General features: G+C 39.6%; 1 protein-coding gene across 4 annotated transcripts in view; it reads right to left on the reverse strand.

The window, feature by feature from the left end:
* Positions 1-21,815, reverse strand: part of ACACA (acetyl-CoA carboxylase alpha) — a 421,319-nt gene that overhangs the window by 262,326 nt on the left and 137,178 nt on the right. For all 4 annotated transcript variants that reach the window (XM_068269366.1, XM_068269368.1, XM_068269365.1 and 1 more), the window contains exons 25-28: positions 19,796-19,909; positions 19,584-19,697; positions 6,458-6,547; positions 3,641-3,759 (exon numbers count right to left, since the gene is read on the reverse strand). In XM_068269366.1, the coding sequence (XP_068125467.1) occupies positions 3,641-3,759; positions 6,458-6,547; positions 19,584-19,697; positions 19,796-19,909 (437 nt within the window). The remainder of the gene's footprint in view (positions 1-3,640; positions 3,760-6,457; positions 6,548-19,583; positions 19,698-19,795; positions 19,910-21,815) is intronic.

Raw genomic sequence — 21,815 nt, forward strand, 5'->3', positions numbered from 1 at the left:
CTATTTTTTTCAATTATTTTTAGAAGTCCTAACCTTCCCCCACCCTGCTAAATAACAAACTACTCTGACTGCAAAATTTGAAGAAAAAAAAAAATACAATTGAAAAAAAGATATAGAATACTAGTTTACAAGTATAAAAACCGGAAAGCTATGCTGCCACAGTATGTCCTTTAGAACTATACAATTACTAAATATTCTTCTTCAACTCTGAAATATACTATTGGAGAGGAACTAAAGTTTCCAACAAATTAGCACAATACACACCAATATATTAAAAAAGAAAAAAAAATGCATGCATTTTATCTGTTTGTTGACTTTCCATGTAAAATACATGTTTCACCCCTGACCCTTACTGGCACTTTTTCCAGATTTTTTGATACAAGATTTATATGAATTTCTATGAGCGTATTAAAGTTATTTTGTTTTTCCTTTTAGGCCTGGAACCCACTACAAAACGCTATCGCTAATCGCAATCGCTTTGTATGAGCAGTTTGTAAGCGATTTCATAAGCGTTTTAGGGAGCGCTTTTAAAAAGTGTATCAATTTGCCAGCGGTTGTGTAGCGATTAGCGATTAGCGTTTTAAAGTCTGATTGGTCCTTTCAATTAATTTTAATTTTGTTACAGTGTGCAGTAACTTCAAAACGCTTGCAAAATCGATCAGTGCAGGTTTTGATGAGCGATTACACTAACGATTACATACTTAACATTGAAGCGCTAACGCTCCCAAAATGCTGCATGTCCTGCGCTTGCAATTTTCAGAATTGCAATCGCTCCAGTGGAAGTTGCCCCATCCACTTACATTAGCTGAGCGTTTTTACAAAAGGCTAGCGTTTCCAAACGCTCCCTAAACGCTAAAAAAATCACCCTTGTGGGATCCAGCCCCTTTTTGATGTTTTTATGTCTGTTCATTTGAACAACTCATGGGATTCTTTGTAGCCCCATAGGGCTCATGTGATTCATGCAACTTTTATGTATTATCTCAATGACTTGTACTTATATTATTGTTGAATGGCTCATGACCTTCTGCGTTAATTTGTCTTTTCTATGGAAATTGCTTGAATAAAATGCTATTTATAAGAAATAAAAATAAGAATAATATATATGTTTCATCATGTAGTACTTTTGGTTAAAGCTAGTCTCCTGTCTGGCTTATGGTGGCCACTAATGATCCAATCTTTTTCATCCAATCTTACCAAATCTATGTAGTATAAGGGTAAATTGAGTGAATATACTGAATGGATACTTCAGGCAGTTACCTTATATTACATAGAAATGGTAAGATTGGATGAAAAAGGTTGGATCATTAGTGGCCACCTTTACAGTGTGTGTGAGGAGGCCCTGAACAGAACTTGGGAAGATGCTCTAGCTGACAACTCCTGTTTTAATTGCATAGTGGTTATGAGGGCAAGGTCTTGTCATTCAAAATCATTTATGCTACAAGAGAACCATTCATCATTGCCCGTTGTCCTTTTTTTTTTTTTTTAATATTCTTTATTTTAGATGAAAATCAACTGAAGTCAACATATAGCAATCTAATTTAACATAAAATCTGCAAAGGTTGGTGAGAAAAGGCATTGCTATACAGTACAAGAATTTAGGAGACGCAGCTCCAATAGCATATAAACATTCTCACTTCCCATTGTCCTTTTTAAATGCAATATAGTAATACATAAAACCAAATTATGGTAAGTAAAAAACAAAATATATAAAAAGGATTCTGAATACTAAAAAAAAAAAAAAAAAATGTATTCAAAATACTGAACATTACATTTAAAGTAGAATTCCACACACCGTTTTACAATTCACAATTCCTTTACTCTGTCCACCATATAATCCCATTGTTATAATATGTTAAAATAAAAAACAACAACATACTATGATGTACACACGTACAAGCACTATCACAGTTGGGAACCGAGCCTATAGACAGACATACTGCTAGCTAGCCTGTACACTAATGAGGAGTTCCGCTGCTACTAGAGGGGGGCAGAGGGACTGTGTGTAGCTACTGGCAGGCGAGGTGAGGGGGCAGGAAACAGAAACACACAGAGTAGAAAAAAATGCTACCGTTTCTTAGATTTTAGGGCTTAGTGATAGTTAAGGAAGCATGATTGAGGTTTAAAGGCTTGAGTATGTCAGCAGACAAATGATTTTACAATATAACTTGCTACTTCCAAAAAGTTACACACCCAGAGCTGAACAACTTTTTGCAATTTCTGGAATTCTACTTTAGGCAGCAACTTCTATCAGATTTCCACAGAAGCCTGACTTAAAGTGAAATGAACTGTCACCACCAATTTATGCTGTGAAAGCGTCCAACGATCTCCCACTGCACTCACTTCAATTTAAGCAGTTTATAAAATGAAACATCTTGTTGTAGTATATGTTCAGCTTAAGAAGTGAAACAAATAAGGTGCAATTACTATTATTATGTATGTATACCACTGACATCTTCCACAATGCTTTTCTAATCCCTACCATGGTCATATGTCCATCATAGTTTATGGTCAATTTAGAGGGAAGCCAATTAACTTATCCGAATGTTTTTGGGGTGTGGGAGGAAACTGAAGTGCCCCAAGGAAACCCACAGACACCGGAAGAACATTCAAATTCTGTGCAGACAGTGCTCCAGTTGGGATTTGAACCCAGCGCTGCAAGGCAACAGTGCTATCCACTAATCCCTAGGTCGTCAACCAGTGGGACGTTTACCCAGGGGGGGACTTCTGATGGGCCGGGGGGGGGGGTTTGATGTAGTTAAGTATAACAAACTTAAGCTGGCCACTAACGGTCCAATTTCTAGCAAAAAATCGTTCGAGCGATCAGAAATTCTGATCGTATTGGTTGTAAATAATCTCCATTGGTGGACACAATCGATTATGAACGAGTGAAAAAAATGTCGCCCGAATGAATTTTCGTCGAACGAAAATTTGGATTTTCTTGGTGGTCGTGATAGATAGGAAGCAAAGATTGGTTAGTTGATGGTGTAGTGAACGATTTTTCGTCCGATCAGAATTTCTGATCGCTCGAACGATTTTTCGCTAGAAATTGGACCGTTAGTGGCCAGGTTTAGTTTTAGAAAATGATAATCCTACTGTATATAAACTACATGTACAACTATAAAAAACACCAAAGTAGTATTTTAGCAAAGCAATACTAAATGCCTTCAAACGTAGGAACAATTACGGTGTACTACTATTAAACATATCTGTATCAAGGAGTACTTGTGATAATCTCTACTATTGTATATCAATGGGTAAAAAGGAGTACATACAAAAATGTTGAGCAACACTGCACTAAGCCACCGTACTGCCCAATGTAGAAAAGTTATATTTAATCAAATTCACAATATTTTCAGCATATACCACTGTATATCGCCAACAGAATACTGGTTTCCTTAAATAAATAAGCCAAATCAGTCTGAATAGTTCAGCAATTTAGCAATATTCGAATTAGTGAAAATAATGAAGGTTAGTGGTTACCAGATCAGTCTTTTTGGAACTATCAGCACAGACTGTTGATCCACATCATGGGAACAGGAGGGTGGACTGCAGTACCAGCCACAACCATGCCTTTCTCGAGACAGTAATCAACTCACTGTCAGTCAGTCTGTGATCATGCCATAGGACATAAAACACTAACCTGTTTGGATGGGATGTTGGCAACATAAACTGGAACTCGACTACACAAGTGTTGTCCTTTAGTTGTCGATGCTGCACACTATTTAGTTCATATGCTATATAAGCCCGTCGCACATAAACCTGAAAAAACAAAAACAAAATAAATGATGGTGCAAAATAAACACAATGGCCCTTTTTCAATTCATTTTTTCTCCTGTGTTTTCTCCTAGGAGATAATTTTAAATGCTCTATAAAATAACATTTATGCACTTTGCAACTGAAAAAGAACCAAAAATAGATTTGAAAAGTAATACCAAAAATATATTGCGCGTTTTCCTGCTTGCTGGTTGCTGGAAAGAAATTTTATTAATAAGTTGTCAAAATATCACCTGCTAGTTGAGAGAAAAAGTTAATTGAATAGGGGGCCCATATTCCAACATAATGGTTTTCTGTCTTGCTGTTCACAATTTGAATAGGCATTTAATTTGTGTTTGAACAGAGTTTTGTTACAACCACCAACCAAATTCAACATATACAGTAAACAGTTCTAAAGCTAGATAATAGGACAAACTCAGTTTAAAGTGAACCGAGCACCTTTTTGTAGCACTCAGAACATTTCTATAGCACATGAGAAATGCATGCCAACAATCAGTTTCATTATTCAAATAAACTTTCTTTTTACCTTGTATTTTACATTCAAAGTAGTTTTATTAGCCTGTTTCAGCAGGCCTGCCCGACCGTCCCCAACCGCAGAGACTTCAGGAAGCTAATTGTTTTATTGAGCTAATTACCTAGACCTAAACAATACCTTTTCATTAACAAAGGGGGTGAGTAATTAGGTCTGTTTCTTCAAAGACATTGTGTGTGTCAAAGTGTCAAGATAGCATCTCTGACTTCTGTAAATAAGGAATGTGAGAAGGGGATGGCAGCTTCTATGCCAGGAGAGATTCCAGTGAAAGAATGTGCTCAGTTCCTTTTAAAGGGAACCTGAAGCAAGAGGTATATGGAGGCTGCCATATTTACTTTTAAAGAGAACCAGAGCCCGCAGCTACGAGAACCGGCTCCCCGCTCTGCCGTCAGTCAGAGCCAGTCTAGCGTAGCAGAAGTGCGCTCTTTGCGTATCTCTGCAGCAGCCGCTGGAGAGATACATAGAGGGCACACTTCTCCAGCATAGCCCGGCTCCGATGACGTCAGTGACAGGAGCCGGTTCTCATAGCTGCAGGCAGCGGTGGATGGCGGCGTGGTAGCGATCAGCGTATATGGGGCTGGAGGAAGCCCCAGGTACGTATAGAATCTTTTCTTTACTTTAGCTCTGGTTCCCGTTAAGCAATACCAGTTGCCTGGCTATCCTGCTGATCCTCTGCCTCTAATACTTTTAGCCATAGACCCAAAACAAGCATGCAGCAGATCAGGTGTTTCTGATCTGCAGATCAGGTGTTTTAAATATGACAGCTTCCATATACTTCTTAATTCAGGTTTCCTTTAAGCACTGTTTAAGATGCAGGCATGTCCCCCCAGTATGTATAATATAATCTGTTAAACTTATTTTTTCTACTGCTAGTAAAGAAGCTGCAGCCTAGAATGATCACTGCTTGAATGATGGTTTATGAACATATTCTTTCAGCTTGTACAAGATTAATTTGAATCATTAAAAAGATTGGCATAACATTAAAGGCTGGTAATAGCTACTAAAATGAGTACAGCTAAATGAGTAAACATTAGCAGAGATATAGCTGTATTTATGAACAAAAGAAAAATTAGGGTGAGGGGTTATTAATAAAAGGTTATTTTTAAGTTATGTTATGCTAGGTACACACGATACAATTTCCTGACAAATTAACTGTCAGATCGATTATTTACGACAGGTTCGATCAGATTTCCGATCGATTTTACTTTCACTTCTATGGAAAATCGATTAGAAATCAGAACGGACTTGTTGGAAATAAATCGATCTGACAGTAAATCTGTCAGAAAATTGCATCGTGTGTACCTAGCATTAAAGCAAATCTGAAGTGAAAATAAATTGATGAGATACAGCCATAGTCCTAATCCTTAATAAAATGTAATTATTTTGTGTCTAAAACTTAAAAATGTAGGTTTAAAGTTTTGACTGAATCAGGTTATACAAATTCTAACTGCAGAGAAATGTGCATTGAAAGGCCTAAATTCTTAACCCCTACTGTGAGAAAAAACAATTAAATTACAAGCAGGATTGGGACAACATATTTATCTGATCACATTACATGTCACTTTAGGCATATTTAAGTATAAGTACACTAAAGGCCCATACACACGTCGGATTTCCGCGGACGGGTCGTTTGAACGTCCCGTCGTTCACCCGCTAAATCGGGCGTGTGTACAGGCTGTTGTTCGCTTGATAAGGGTGAGTTTGAGCGATCCGCCGGGCGAATCGCTCAAACTCGCCCTTATCAAGCGAACAACAGCCTGTACACACGCCCGATTTAGCGGGCGAACAACGGGACGTTCAAACGACCTGTCGTTCATGGAAATCCGATGTGTGTATGGGCCTTAACACTTTAAAGTGTACCTGAGTTAGCTTTAATCTGTGCATTTATACTTAGATGGGGCTTCCTCCAGCCCAGTGAGGTGCGTGGGGTCCCTCTCCATCCTCCCTGGCCGCTCCGTTCTCTTAGAATACAGCAAGTGACCCCAGGTACCTAATGGGGCTGGAGGAAGCCCCAGATCCATATAAATGCACAGATTAAAGCCATCTCAGGTTCCCTTTAAGTTCAGAAGTAATTAAATGAACTGTGGCGCTCTTGGAGGTATAACACAGCATTGATCACATTTAGAACAGATGAAATTCAGGTTAACTTACCTCTAGTGCGGCCATTCTCACCACCTGGTTGCTGTGGTAGAAGAAATTTGGCAGGACATCAAAGATGGAGGTCTCAGACAGAATAAGTTTCTGGAGGAAAAAAAAAAATACACATATTGAGTCAAGGAGACTTGCAGCCATTTTCTGATAAATTGATAATTTGTTAATATTTAACTGTAATAACACTGCTGAAATTTTACAAGATCTGTCAGGCTGCAAAGCACAGATGCAAGGAATAATAGTACATTTAAAAAGGTAGCACTCTAACTGGACCTTATTGACACCAGTTCTGAACACCATTTTCCTTAATTTACACCTAGCAAACGTAAAAAAATAAATAAATCAAAGAGTTCATATTTAAATAATCCTCAACCTCAAAGTCCCATTTCAGAAACAGTTTTTTATGTCCAGCATTTTAAAGCATGTGTTTATAAAGAAATAGTAAGCTTTCCTGCTTCAAAATAGCAGAGGAAAACACCTTCTGCATCATTTCACAGACCTTAATCTGTTCCTCACAGGTAGCAAGGGGCCTGCTCACTCCTGGTCAGCCTGGAGCACACCGCTTTTAGTCACACAGGCATGCAATGGAGAGTGGTTTGCTCTGTTATCTCAGGTCATGCCTCCCTGCTGACTATCAGATTCATTGGTAAGATATGCAAAACAGCAGTTTGCCTTCTTAAAACTTAAGGTGCCCATACACTTACTCGATTTCCCGCCGATAGACAGCAGATTTGATCTCTGATCGAATCTGCTGTGAAATCGATGCGCAAATGCTGACCGATCGACCGATTTCCGATCAAAATCTATCGATCCCGTCGATCTGTCCGCGGTGAAAATTTCGCTCGGTCTGGAGCGCGTCGATAGCGGTGTTCGAATGTCCAACGACCGACGCTAGCGGCAATACATTACCTGTTGCGCCCACGCGTGTCCCCGCGTTCCCTTCTCCAGGCTGGGCTCCGGCTGGCTTCACTTACTTCCTGTAGGGGGAAGATTAAACAGTAGAGTGCCCTCTACTGTTTAAACTTCCCCCAACAGGAAGTAATGTGAAGCTGAAGTCCAGAGCGGAGAAGAGACGGCAGAGAAGAGACAGCAGAGACCAGGGGACTAGCGTCGGCCAGATCAGGTAATGTATGCAGCGGGCGGCGGTTCCACAGATTGTGAATCGATTTCATAGTGAAATCAATTCAAAATCGGTTTGCAGTGTAGGCAGCCAATAGATCCCTCTTTGATCAGAGGGATCTATCTGCTGGTCCATCTGGTGGCAATCAACAAGTGTATGGCTGCCTTTAGGTATATTCAAGTCCTACCCTATAGAGCCAAATTAATCCATGCCATGCACTGAGGAGGATAAACCAATCCAAAACAGTCTGTATGCATGTTAGATTAGTTTGGCTTTGTAATATTAACAAACAGACACATCATTGAATTCCAACGGTTCCGGAGGTGTGTTTAGCTATCAGGGACAACAAAGACTTGACTTCAACCTAAATTATCACAAATACCTTCTGTTTTAAGAAAGCAAACTTAGATTTTGAATTGAATTTTGGTAAGAGGGTTTTGTGGTCCCTTTTAGCCCCTTACACACTCCTAGGAGTTCGGTTTCATCATGAGCGTGCTGGGCATTCTGTAATACTGGTAAGATAATGAGTAAGCAGAAAGCTGGAGGTTGTTTAGGAGATGAAGAGCTATGATAGTGCAGCTAGCATTTTTCTTTTCTCATGCATAATTAAAGTTTGTTCAGTGTTTGTAATGCATATTGTGTGGAATATATTGTAATCTACAATGCACAAAGGTTGGCAATGCTGAATTCCTGTACCAGTCAGACACTGCTTGTTTGAACAGCTGCCTGTTCTGCCCACCTCCTCCCGCTATCCCATCATCAACATCATCATCACCCACAGGAAATAGTCAGGACGGGGGGCACTAACCAGCCTTTTCCTTGAACACAGAGCTTACCCTGCCCACAGGAGGGAGCAGAGGGAAGAGGCTGGCATAAGTCATAAGACTGACTTTCCCAAAGGGACATTTAGGAACAATGAAAACTCCTAAGTGGTTGATCTGAGACTTTAAAATAATCTCCTACTTAATGCAAATGAAAAACAGAGGCTGAAATTGGGCTATAATGACAAAAATACATCTGCCTTCTTTGGCATGCCATGAAAACTGTATAAAGACAAAAACAGGTGATGGATGTGAGGCAAGCTTAATTAATCAGTACATGGGTTTATCTGAAGATGTATCTGTATACAAGAGTAACCCTTTTGACACAAACCGTGTCCTCCCTTTTAGATACACTGATGAGGTTATTTGCATTTGGAAAGGAGAAATGTAACAAAACAAAAAAAAAATCACTGACTAAGTTAACTACCTGAATATTAATAAAAAAAATAATTTGAAGTACACATATTGAGCACTTTTGAAGTTTTATATGTAATTTACAGATGTATGGGATGGGGGGGGCTACAAATTTTGGGACCTAGGTTCACAGTGGTTGTTGCGCACTCTTGTGACAGCAGGAAGAGCAAAGTGGCGCCGCACATTATCCGCACATTGTGTTGAATACAGTACAGCATACAGTCAATGAAAAGTATGCGTCACAGTTAATGCGCCTGTTTTTCAAGCCGCACAGGTGGTGCATTGCTTCAAGCCACATTACAATGCTGCCCTGTGAATGTATCCTAAGGCTAGGCTTACAGTTGCATTATGCAGATGTCATAATGAGTGTGAACTGCAATGGAGACTGGACACATTAATACAAAGCCTGCATGCTGCAATCAGTTACAACGCAGTACTGTGAACAGCCTCATAGAACTGTATGGGCAGTGAGTTAACATGCAACTGAGCACTGAACTAGGCCTAAACCTTTTCTTCCACAGGTAAAATAGTTACATTTAAAAGTACAAATTATAAATTCTGGAAATACAGCACACCATGGTCCCAACATAAAATAATTTAAAGTGTAAGATTTTAGGAGAATTCATAAGGCTTATCCATCCTCACTAATGAATGACGTGCTGGATAAGGGAAGTACTCAGGTCAGAGAATGAAGGGGAAATGAGAACAGACATGACAGTAATAGTTTAAGGGTTTTTAATTTTATCACAGCCTAAATCTCACAGCATAATTTTCTACGTAAAGCTCTGTAGAAATAACTACAAATATCACCACAATGTTATATCCACAGAAATATGTAACCTTAATAGTCTACATTTATTTATAGAAGAGCCAATGCTCTCAAAATAGTTTAGCCCCCAAGCAAGATTCCCTTATCATGATCAAATAAACAATACCACACACAAGTGCTCTCCAGGGAACATGCAAATGTGGCTACCTAACAGGTTTTCTGTTGCAATAAAACAGAGCAGTGCCTATTTGTTCTAAAATATAATAATGTTTAGGACATAAAACATCTCATTTACGCTTCATCCAGTTTTTATGGTTAGTGTTGCTTTTTTAGTAGGAGAGCTTTTCGGTCTCTTTTAGTCCCCTATACTTTCCTAGTGGTTTTGGGTCACCCCGAGCTGCTCGGGTATTCCAGTTTTGTGGGATATATTTTCTTAATTAAATGTATTGTCAAAAGACATTTTTGGAATGAACCTGAATAATTAAATCATTACTGCTTTTGAAAGTGCTAAATATAAAAACAGGTGTGAAGTGAATAAATGAAATCACAGAGATGACGCAGAGACTTGATATGTACATTAGGTTAGGCACCCAGTACCCAAAGGATTAAATAAAGCCAAACAGCATAAAATTAACTATTCACCCCCGGACCTTACTTCTATAATTTTTTGGGAAGTGTAGCGATAATATCAGAGTATTGCAGTAAGTTTAGAATTTCAGCCTTATTTAAGTTTTTGGAGAAAGTGTGATTTTAACAATTAAGTGACTAACCAAGTTAATTAATTATAATCTAAAAGAAGTTTATGTATTAGATTATTATTACGTAGCTGTAATTTTTGTTTGGAAATAACAGGTACTTTCATTTCTGCCAATCTTACCCTGTCATTTGCAGCGTACTATGGAGTGCATTCCATACTGAAGTCGATATTAACCTGTGCGTTTCTTGTAAGTTTTCTGATGTCCACTAGATGGCAGCAGAGCTTAATTCAGACTTGCATTTACTATATGCCAATAAGAATTTGATTTGTATTCTAATAGTGATCTACTGTTTATAAATATTTGAATGTCCAAAACTTTTGATATTTTTATTTTATTTATATTAAGAAGATTTAGGGAAAGAAAGGATTCATTGTGAGTAAATAATATCTACTGTTATTTGACTTATCCCTATGTATATGGAGTTTATACATAGTTAATTAAGGGGGCTAAGCTTTAAGGAAGCGATATAGTGAATTTACATAGTTATTGGATAAAGCTTATGTATGAGATTGCGACCAGTAATGTACCATTCATACAAAGGGAGGGTGAATCCCACCTCAATCAGGTTTGGATAAATACACCGCTTATACATAGCATGCATTTTATCAAGCTAGCATGGATCACTTATCTTCACTTGCAGTACAGTAGGATACATGACATACGGTAGGTCATTCATTTCATATTCAAATTTGTTCAACTTTAAATCTCAACATTCAGTGGACAGGAATATATAACAAGAATTCACTATCAACAATTACATATATGTTATGTTATTTGTCAAATTACATAAATAAACCCAAAACTGAGCAAGGAAATTCTGAAAGCAATCTTTAAAATACACTTGAACTGAAAGGGATATAGTGGCTGACATATTTATTTCCCTACAATAATAGTTGCCTGGTAGTCCTGCAAATCTCTTTCGCTTCAGTAGTGTATGAATCACTACTGAAACAAGCATGCAGCTATATCAAGTCAGTACTTGGTTCACACTTGCATTTAAAAATGGTCCGTTCACTGAATGAAACGGACCGTATACCGTACAAACGGAATGGATGCGAACGGATCCATTGTTAACCTATGGAACCGTTCACATGCGTCCGTTTGAATGGATCCGGTCCATCCGTTCAGCGGAACAGACTACAACTTTCTTGCAGCACCAAATTTTACAGACCGCTGAGCCCAGTGGACTGGAAACAGAAGCTAAAGCCCTGCTGTAATGGAACGCGGAAAAGCCGCAGCGCGGACTGGCGGCGAGGCGGCTGATTCCGCATCCAGCGCGGCGGTTTGCACGCAGTAGCGTGCGTGTGAATTGGCTGGGCCTGTTAGTGCACACAGACTGAGCAATGCGTGCGCGCGCACGCTGAGAGGCAGAACCTTTATGCCAAATGAGGAGGGATCCCAGAACTAGTGGCCATTGGTTGATCAGCGGTGGGTGGCGCCGGAGAGCGCCGCTCTATATATACCTATTGCTGGTCAGTCTCAAGTTGTCTGCCGTTGCGAACACTTACGTGTAAGCACTCAGACCTTAGTCAGATCCTACAGTGTGTTAGAACCAGGAGTACCTGGGAATTCACACTGAGCCAGATTACTTCTGTTTATCATTGTGTTATACTTCAGACTAGTTCCAGGGTGTCGAGACCACGGACCTCACACCCAAGATTAGGGACTTTGTGTTATCATTGTGTTATACTTCAGACTAGTTCCAGGGTGTCGAGACCACGGACCTCACACCCAAGATTAGGGACTTTGTGCTATCATTCTGTTATACTTCAGACTAGTTCCAGGGTGTAGAGACCACGGACCTCACACCCAAGACTAGGCATTGTTTGATATCTGTTATGACCTACTGCTTTTCTGACTATCCCTCTGCTTTCTGATTCGGTACCTACGCATATCTGATTATCTGTTGCCAACCCTGCCTGCCTTTGGATATCGAATCAGCCTTCTGTCTCTGTACCTTGTCTGTCTGTGTGTTGCCGACCTGGCTTGCCCGACCTTGAGAGCTATCCCTCTCCTTAAGAGATAGTCTCCAGACCTGCTAGTGACATCCACCTTTCAGGTGTCACTCACCCACAGGTCCTTCCTACTTTCAGCCTGGGACTCCACCCCTTTGGAGGTCTCAGGCTGCTGGAAGGTTTTTGCACTTCTCAGAAGGCAGTATCGCCCATACTGCCAAAGACCACCTGCTCCTCGGGTGGTCTTACTCAAAGTCATTACTGTTGCACCAAACACTCACACTATATAGGTGTCCAGAGATTAGTTAAACTCGGATTATCGGTGATTCTGCAGATCAGCAATAATCGGGTATATATCTGTATTCTTGGTGATACTGCAGATCACCAATAATCAGATTATCTCTGTGTGCTGACACCAATTGTTACACCTGCATTGGGAGCAATGAGAGAACTGAACATTTCTTCACACTAGTGAAGAAACTGACCGTTCTACGGGTCAAAATCCACTGGGGGTGGGGGTCTGGGGATGCTCCACTGGAGGTGGGGGTCTGGGAGGATGTGGGGACTGGGGACACTAGACTGTACCTGTGCGGGTGGATGAGGGAGAGAGGCTTTCTTACCAAGGCTTCTGTCTCTTCCCCTTGCGTCTCATGTCGCATCATATGACTACCACACTTCCTCCTTTCGAGTTGAAGGAGGAAGCTAGGTAGTCACATGACGTGACTTGGTACACAAGGGGAAGAGGAAGCCTTGGTATGAAACCCTTTCTCCCTCCCTCCCTCACCCGCCTGCTCAGCAGACTGGAGTGGCAACAGAGTGAAAACTGATCTGATTGACCAGTGATAAGATCCGTTTGCCAGTGGGGACCAAGCCTACGGATCCGGTGAAGTGGAGACCGGATCCGTTTGGCTTTAAAATACCAGTGTGAGCCGGGCCGAGCATCTGCATGCTTGTTTAGGGTCTATGGCTTAGGGTATTAGAGGCAGAGGATCAGCAGGACAGCCAGGCAATCTGCATCGTTTAAAAGGAAATAAATAGGTCAGTCTCCATATCAGTTTAGGTGTGCTTTAAGCTGCATAATGTAAGTTATAGTGTAGCATGAATACTAACCCTATCAGCCATTACAGCTGCACATATGCTATAATTTTATTGATCTATTTCATCTTTAAAGAAAATAACACCAATACAATGAAGCTATATGGAAATATGGAGAATAAGCTACAATTCTGTCCATTACAATTCGTAAAGGACCACTATCACGAAAGTTGGAAAATGTAAAATACATGTAAGCACATACAAATAAGAAGTACATTTCTTCCAGGGTAAAATGAGCCATAAATTGCTTTTCTCCTATCTCGCTGTCACTTGCAGTAGGTAATAGAAATCTGACAGAACCGGCAGGTTTTGGACTAGCCCATCTCCTTATGGAAGATTCTCAGGGTTTTCAAAAGCACTTAGTAAATAGCAGTTGCTCTGTCCAACTGCAAAAAAAAAAGTGTACAACGAGCAGGGAGGCTGGCCAACAGCTTTATATAAATCTTTTTTCAGGGAGTGCCTTTATAAAGAATGAAAGCCATGCTGAGAATGGAAGATGGAAGAAAAGTAATGTATGGCTAATCTTAATGTGGAAAAAACATACTTATTATTTGTACGTGTTTACAGGTTTTATATTTTAAGATTTTTCGTGAAAGTGGTCCTTTAAGAATGGCTTCATATAAAAGGGTTTTTTTTAAATACGATAATATAGTCATACACATACAAAAATCTGTACAGAGACGCTTACTTAACTTTACTCTTAATCATCATTGCATCAATAAAATCTGAAGTTATGTGGTACCATAGAGATCAGTGAGACGAATGATGGTTCATGATTTGTGAGCGCAATTTTACATAGCATCTATTTAAAACTGGCAAGTTGAAACTAGGAATCCTTTCTTGTCCTTGGGGAATTCCTGTCCTGGAAGTGGGCTGAGCGGTGGCAAGGTTGTACAGCTGGCCTTCAGGGAGGAAGGGCAATGTAGCCATGTGAGGTGTCACATATGACATTCTGAAGCAGCCAGCTTACCAAGCACTGCTGAAATGCTGTGGCTGCTGAGAGCCAGGGAGGGAATCTGTGAAAGCTTAATAGGAATGGAATTATTTGTCCAAGCCTTGACCTGTCGTGCCCTAACCTCAGAAACAATATCGCTATGGGAGCTCTAATCTTTCACGGAAGTCAGCTTTTAAAAAGACCCTTTACCCTTTGTGAGCCACTATACAAGGCTGTGGTATTTAAATCACCACTAGTTTTATTCTGAAGTTATGCCATCTCTCTATCACCCAGAGCTTGATGTCTGCCCCTGCAAATCCCATCATGCATCAAAGTGACTTCCACGTTTAAAATGTTCTCACTGCTAATGAACTATATATTACAACAGCAAATAACTACAGTGTTGTAATAGGTGGAGGACCAATACTATACTGACATAATTACAGTCAAATTAATCAGGTATTCCCTATAAGAGAATACTCCCAAACTGTCCTCAGATCGCACCAATAGTGTATGTTTTGCAGGTGACTTCCGATATGCCCAGGTGGATGGCCTGATATTTTTCTCAATAATTATACTATCTGTTTTATAACTATTAAAAAAACAACTCTATAAGTAAGGTGAAAGAGAAATAGTAACTTTAGTCAATTAGGTACAACCTTGAGTGACTTGTTAAAGAGACACTGAAGCGAAACAAAATGATGATATTATGATTTGTATGTGTAGCACAGCTAAGAAATAAAACATTAAAATCAGATACATCAGTGTAATTGTTTACAGTACAGGAAGAGTTGAGAAACTCCAGTTGTTATCTCTATGCAAACAAGCCATTAAGCTCTCCGACTAAGTTAGTCTTGGATAGGGCTGTTATCTGACTTTTATTATCTCAACTGTTCCTGGACTATTTACTTTTCCTCTGCTAGAGGAGAGGTCATTATTTCACAGACTGCTCTGAAAGACTCATTTTAAATGCTGAGTGTTGTGTAATGTGCACATATTATAGAATGATGCAATGTTAGAAAAAACACTATATACCTGAAAATAAAAGTATGAGAATATTTTCTTTGCTGCTAATCTTCTAGTAATTATTCATAGTACACAACCAATTCACTATATCGTATTTTTTTTTTCACTTCAGTGTCTCTTTAACATAGTTCTAAAGCCAGCAGAAAATTTCCCTGGTCTCCCAGAATGCTTTGGGAGAATTCCGCATACCTAAACATTCAAGTCAGAAACATGTCAGCAAACATGCACTGTCGGTTTCAACTAATTTAATAAAGGCTTGCTATTCTTTGGATTAACTATGCAGAACTCAATTTTGTAGACGTCCAAGGCTAAACATCACTGGGAGGGGACAGCTACATTCAGTATACAGAAACTCATAGATATAGGAAGTGTTTCTAATGCTGAAGCCAGGAAAATTAACGTAAAAGTGGGTATTTTGAATAATTAACTGCGTTCTACTATGTGTCACTGCAGTGCCTCTTTAGATTTTTGAAAGCCAGCAATAAACTATGTACAGTTAGCCATTAAAAATTTGTCACCTGATTCAAAGTTGATGTCAGCACGAATAAAGTTAGAAACAAATCAATTGTCATAGTCACATGTGGCTCACTACTGCATTTGCTAGCCTCTCTATCTCCTTACCCACTTATCCCTAGAGATTGTAAACTCCCAGGGTCATTGTCTACCCCTAGTGTTTCTCCTTTCTGCTGAACTTGTTTGAGTCAACAAGTAGCAGTATTGCTGAAGTTTGCATTTTACACTTGTTCTGTTGGATGTTCTGACTGTTGGGTTCATCAAACTACTTATGCATCTAGTCTACCCACTACTTTATACAGCACTACAGAACATGTTGGTGCTACATAAATAAAAAAAATATAATAATAATAGATAAGGTGATAAATAAAAAAATAATAAGAAGAATAGATAAGGTGAGCTAACTCATGAGTGAAGTTTCATACTATAAGAGCTTGGTGTCTTATTAATGTACAATAACTGCCTGAGTGGATGAACATGCACTGTTGGTAGGGCGACAAGTTAGATAAACGGCTCTGGAACACATACAGTGGGTTAACAACACACAAATTATGTAGGATATCGACTGCACATGTAAACCGTCTCACCTATAGATAATTTAAGGACAATTCACAAGTTTATAGGGAGCGAGAGTATCAATAGTATAAATCTTTAATTAATCTAAATATCAAAGAACAGCTAAGACAAACACTTAAAATCAATTAAAACTCATTTGCATAGTGGCACAATTTACAATAATACCCCTAGAGCTCATATAGGTGCACCTATTGATATTCAAATACCGGTATAAAATATATATATATATATATATATATATATATATATATATATATATATATATATATATTCTCTTCAGGCCCCTTTAAGTATATGCTGTAAACACCACAATGTTAGCCATCAGTAAAGCATGTCTTCAATCCAGCCCGTGTGCTCAAATGAGTTTTCATTGATTTTAAGTATGTCTTAGCTGTTCTTTGATATTTAGATTAATTAAAGATTTATACTATTGATACTCTGGCTCCCTATAAACTTGTGAACATACAGTGGGTTGCAAAAGTATTCGGCCCCCTTGAAGTTTTCCACATTTTGTCACATTACTGCCACAAACATGCATCAACTTTATTGGAATTCCTCGTGAAAGACCAATACAAAGTGGTGTACACGTGAGAAGTGGAACGAAAATCATACATGATTCCAAACATTTTTTACAAATAAAAAACTGCAAAGTGGGGTGTGCGTAATTATTCAGCCCCCTGAGTCAATACTTTGTAGAACCACCTTTTGCTGCAATTACAGCTGCCAATCATTTAGGGTATGTCTCTACCAGCTTTGCACATCTAGAGACTGAAATCCTTGCCCATTCTTCTTTGCAAAACAGCTCCAGCTCAGTCAGAGTAGATGGACAGCGTTTGTGAACAGCAGGTTTCAGATCTTGCCACAGATTCTCAATTGGATTTAGATCTGGACTTTGGCTAGGCCATTCAGACACATGGATATGTTTTGTTTTAAACCATTCCATTGTTGCCCTGGCTTTATGTTTAGGGTCGTTGTCCTCCTGGAAGGTGAACCTCCGCCCCAGTCTGAAGTCTTTTGAAGAATCCAAGAGGTTTTCTTCCAAGATTGCCCTGTATTTGGCATCCATCTGCTGAAGAGAAGCACCCCCAGAGCATGATGCGGCCACCACCATATTTGACGGTGGGGATGGTGTGTTCAGAGTGATGTGCAGTGTTAGTTTTCTGCCACACATAGCGTTTTGCATTTTGGCCAAAAAGTTCCATTTTGGTCTCATCTGACCAGAGCACCTTCTTCCACATGGTTGCTGTGTCCCCCACATGGCTTGTGGCAAACAACACTTCTTATGCTTTCTGTTAACAATGCCTTTCTTCTTGCCACTCTTCCATAAAGGCCAACTTTGTACAGTGCATGACTAATAGTTGTCCTATGGACAAAGTCTCCCACCTGAGCTGTAGATCTCTGCAGCTCATCCAAAATCACCATGGGCCTTTCGACTGCATTTCTGATCAGCGCTCTCCTTGTTCGGCCTGTGAGTTTAGGTGGATGGCCTTGTCTTGGTAGGTGTACAGTTGTGCCATACTCCTTTCATTTCTGAATGATCGTTTGAACAGTGCTTCGGGGGATGTTCAAGGCTTTGGAAAACTTTTTGTAGCCTAAGACAGCTTTAAATTTCTCAATAACTAGATCCCTGACCTGTCTTGTGTGTTCTTTGGACTTCACGGTGTTGTTGTTCCCAATATTCTCTTAGACAACCTCTGAGGCCCTCACAGAGCAGCTGTATTTTTACTGACATTAGATTACACACAGGTGCACTCTATTTAGTCATTAGCACTCATCAGGAAATGTCTATAGGCAACTGACTGCACTCAGATCAAAGGGGGCCGAATAATTATGCACACACCACTTTGCAGTTATTTATTTGTAAAAAATGTTTGGAATCATGTATGATTTTCTTTCCACTTCTAATGTGTACACCACTTTGTGTTGGTCTTTCATGTGGAATTCCAATAAAATTGATTCATGTTTGTGGCAGTAATATGACAAAATGTGGAAAACTTCAAGGGGGCCGAATACTTTTGCAACCCACTGTATTTTACACCGTTGAGCAAGTAAAGAACTGGATTCCTGAATGTTATTAGACAGGAGCTGCATGGGTTTCTTTCAGGTACCACTGTTCTGAACCACATACTAAAGCTGAGTACACACGTACGATAACGATCGTTCGAAAACGAACGATAACGACAATCGGACCGATAATCGTGAGCTCCAAATTTTCCAACGATCGTTTTTTTGGACGATAACGACCGTTATCGTTCAATCCGACCGATCCAACCCGGCGGATTTTTTCGAAAGATAATCGTTCAATCGTTGCAGTGTGTACAAAGATCGTCCGATAACGCATGTTCTTATTGCCTGTCATAACGTCACTTCCGTTTGCGCACGCATTTTTTAATCGTTCGTCGTTCAGTACTTTATACTTATATCGCTCACGTGTGTACACAATCGTTCATTACGAACGATCTTTTCAGTCTAATTTGAATATCGTGTAAACGTCACGAATCGTTCGTAACGAACGATCTTTATCGTACGTCTATACGAACCCTAAGAGGATTATAGAGTGCCACTCAATTCACTCAGTAATAAAATGTGGTTGTTTCAGAGAATACTGACTGTGACCCTCAATAATAGCAGAAAGATGTAAAGGTTTCTACCCAATCTGTAAAGCCCTGTGAAATGGATAGCGGCTACATAAAATTCAATAAAAGCATATATGATGACATAATGAGACCTACACCATGTATAATTCACAATGCCGGATTTCTGGAAAGGCCACAAAAGCCCTGGCCTGGAGCGGCAGCAGCCCAAGGGGGCACCTGAACATACAAGAGGAGTTGCTACACAGTAAAGAGGCGGATGAAAATAGGAGCAATACATGGAAAAAGGCAAACTGATGCCCAAGGGAGCTGTTCATGAAGAGAAGGGATACAGTATTATGATTATTATTTAGTATTTATTTAGTGCCAACATCTTCCGCAATGCAGTAGAGTATATTACAGTAAGTGCATGACACACACGGAAGAGGGCCCACATATGGAATGGGAGGGGTGCTGCTGCACATGAAAGCTGAGCCACAACAAATTTTGTCCAGGGACACAAAAAGTATAATTTCAGCCTTGATAATTCACAGTTTTATAAAATGTATTACCTGAAGGTTTTCAATACAAAACTGATGGCCATACATATCAATAGCAGAAAGAAAAATGGACTCCACTTGGTTGTGACGAAGTTCATAGGATGGCAAATGGGAAGCAATTAGGACCTAAGGGAAGTTAAAATAGACATATATTATTTAATAAAGTGAAACCCATATACATAGTCCAGACAGTCAGACAATGTACGGATATGCAGCATACATACCTGGCGGGCCCTCAGAGCCACCTTGGCATTCGTTGTTTTGCTTAGCTGAGTGAGTTCTATCAGAATGTTAAGCAACTCATCTGTCAAAGTTGGGTCCCGACCACACAGCTGATCCTGTAAAGAACAACATTAATAATAAAATTCCAACATGTATCAACAGCAGGTGTAGTTTTCACTGTAGCAGCAAGACTAAACGTGAAAGCAAACTTTCCAATTCCCACTGCACCTCAGACAATGCTCTGTTACAGCATACTGTAAAAAAAATAACTTGTAGTTCATTTTTGCAGCTTTACATGACTCCTTTATATCCTAGTCAGGTTTAAAGGGAACCCGAGGTGAGAGGGATATGGAGGTGGACATGTTTATTTCCCTTTCAATAATGCACATTGCCTGGCTGTCCTGCTGATCTTCTGCCTCTAATACTTTAAGCCACAGACCCTGAACAAGCATCCAGATCATATGACTATGACAAATCTGACAAGATGAGCTGCATACTCATTTCAGGTGTGTCACACTGACCAGAAAGATCAGCAGGGGTGCCAGGCAACAGGTATTGTTTAAAAGGAAATAAATATGACAGCTTCCATAGGTCTCAAACCTTGGGTTTCTTTTAAAGTACATTTGTTATTTTGTTGGAGGTAACACAGGCATTATACTTGGCAGCAAGAGATTACTAGTCATGCATACAAAATGGGCGCCATGGAAATAGCCGCTAGCAGAATATCAGTATCAGTAAAATGACCAATATTCTACTAATGGGCAGTGGTATATCTCAAAGTAAAATATTAGTAAATGTGACAGATATTTTACTATCGCTAAACTTATTCTCACACAAGTCCCCCTCCACCGATAACAAAACCTAATAGACCTCGCCATGCCCATTCATAAACGGGCCCCACTGATGCTTAACCCTGACCCTGCAAAGCCTCCAGACATGTCGACTGAGGACAAGGTCCTATTGCTCATTAAGGGACAGCCTAATCTTTAGAGTAAGTTCACACTATTTGCTTTGCTCTAATACATAAGTTGTAATCGAACAATGATCCCACAAATGGCATATTCACTTGTACTTGAGGCCCTCATGGTGCATAGGATTCTGTCTAAGAACACAAGCCGAGCTTTGGGCTACTGGATACTGTACATCTTTTGCCCACATTAGAAATAGGGAAGATCAATGAGAGGCATATTGTTCCGAAATTATGCAAATTTTTATGCAAATATATGCAGCTTGAAAAAGGACCAATCAATTTGATCAGCTCATTGATCCATCCCTATTTGGAATTCCACAAGCCTGTGTGGAAAAAATGTCCCTCTTGCCACTAATCAGGCGCCCAAATTTACCTTCAGAGAGAAAGAGGGAAGGTTAGGTTAAGGAAGGGATTCATGGTTTGGACACCACTGGGGAGGGTCTTAGGGTTAGGCACCACGGGGGGAGGGGAGTTCTTAGGGTAAGGCATCGTAAAGGGAGGGCTATGTGTGAGAGTAGGGTTAGGTTTAGCCATAGTAAGATATCGGTACATAATACCGATATTCTACAATGGAAATTTTAGTAGTAGAATAGCGCTAATTTTAGCGAGCTTCTACTACCATCAAACCCATTGCCCTTTTTTCCACACGCCTTTTTTTCATGCAAGCAGCAGTAAAATTGGCTAATGATTGGCAAATCCAAACTGGAGGACTGTATGCACCCTTAGCTTTAATGCACTGCAGGAAAACTGGGCCTTTTCTGTACCTATAAAAGCATGTCAATGATACTAATAGGAGGAGCTCTAAACAATTTTCACAGTTTTTCATAAAATGTTAATTTTTTGAAGATAAAAAAAAAACTCTAAATAAATTCTAACACTTAACTAAAAGGTAGCACCTAATTCACTACTCCTTTATTACAGCGGTTTTCAATACTATATTGTGTAGCGTAAAAGAAAACTGCTAATTTGTTATATATTAGCTACCCGAAGAAGGGCTAAATGAGAAACATAAAAATGTATTCTATCTATAGCATAGAAGATTGCTAGGCATT

Source organism: Hyperolius riggenbachi, chromosome 2 (genome assembly GCF_040937935.1).
Source record: "Hyperolius riggenbachi isolate aHypRig1 chromosome 2, aHypRig1.pri, whole genome shotgun sequence".
Classification (NCBI taxonomy): Eukaryota; Metazoa; Chordata; class Amphibia; order Anura; family Hyperoliidae; genus Hyperolius; species Hyperolius riggenbachi.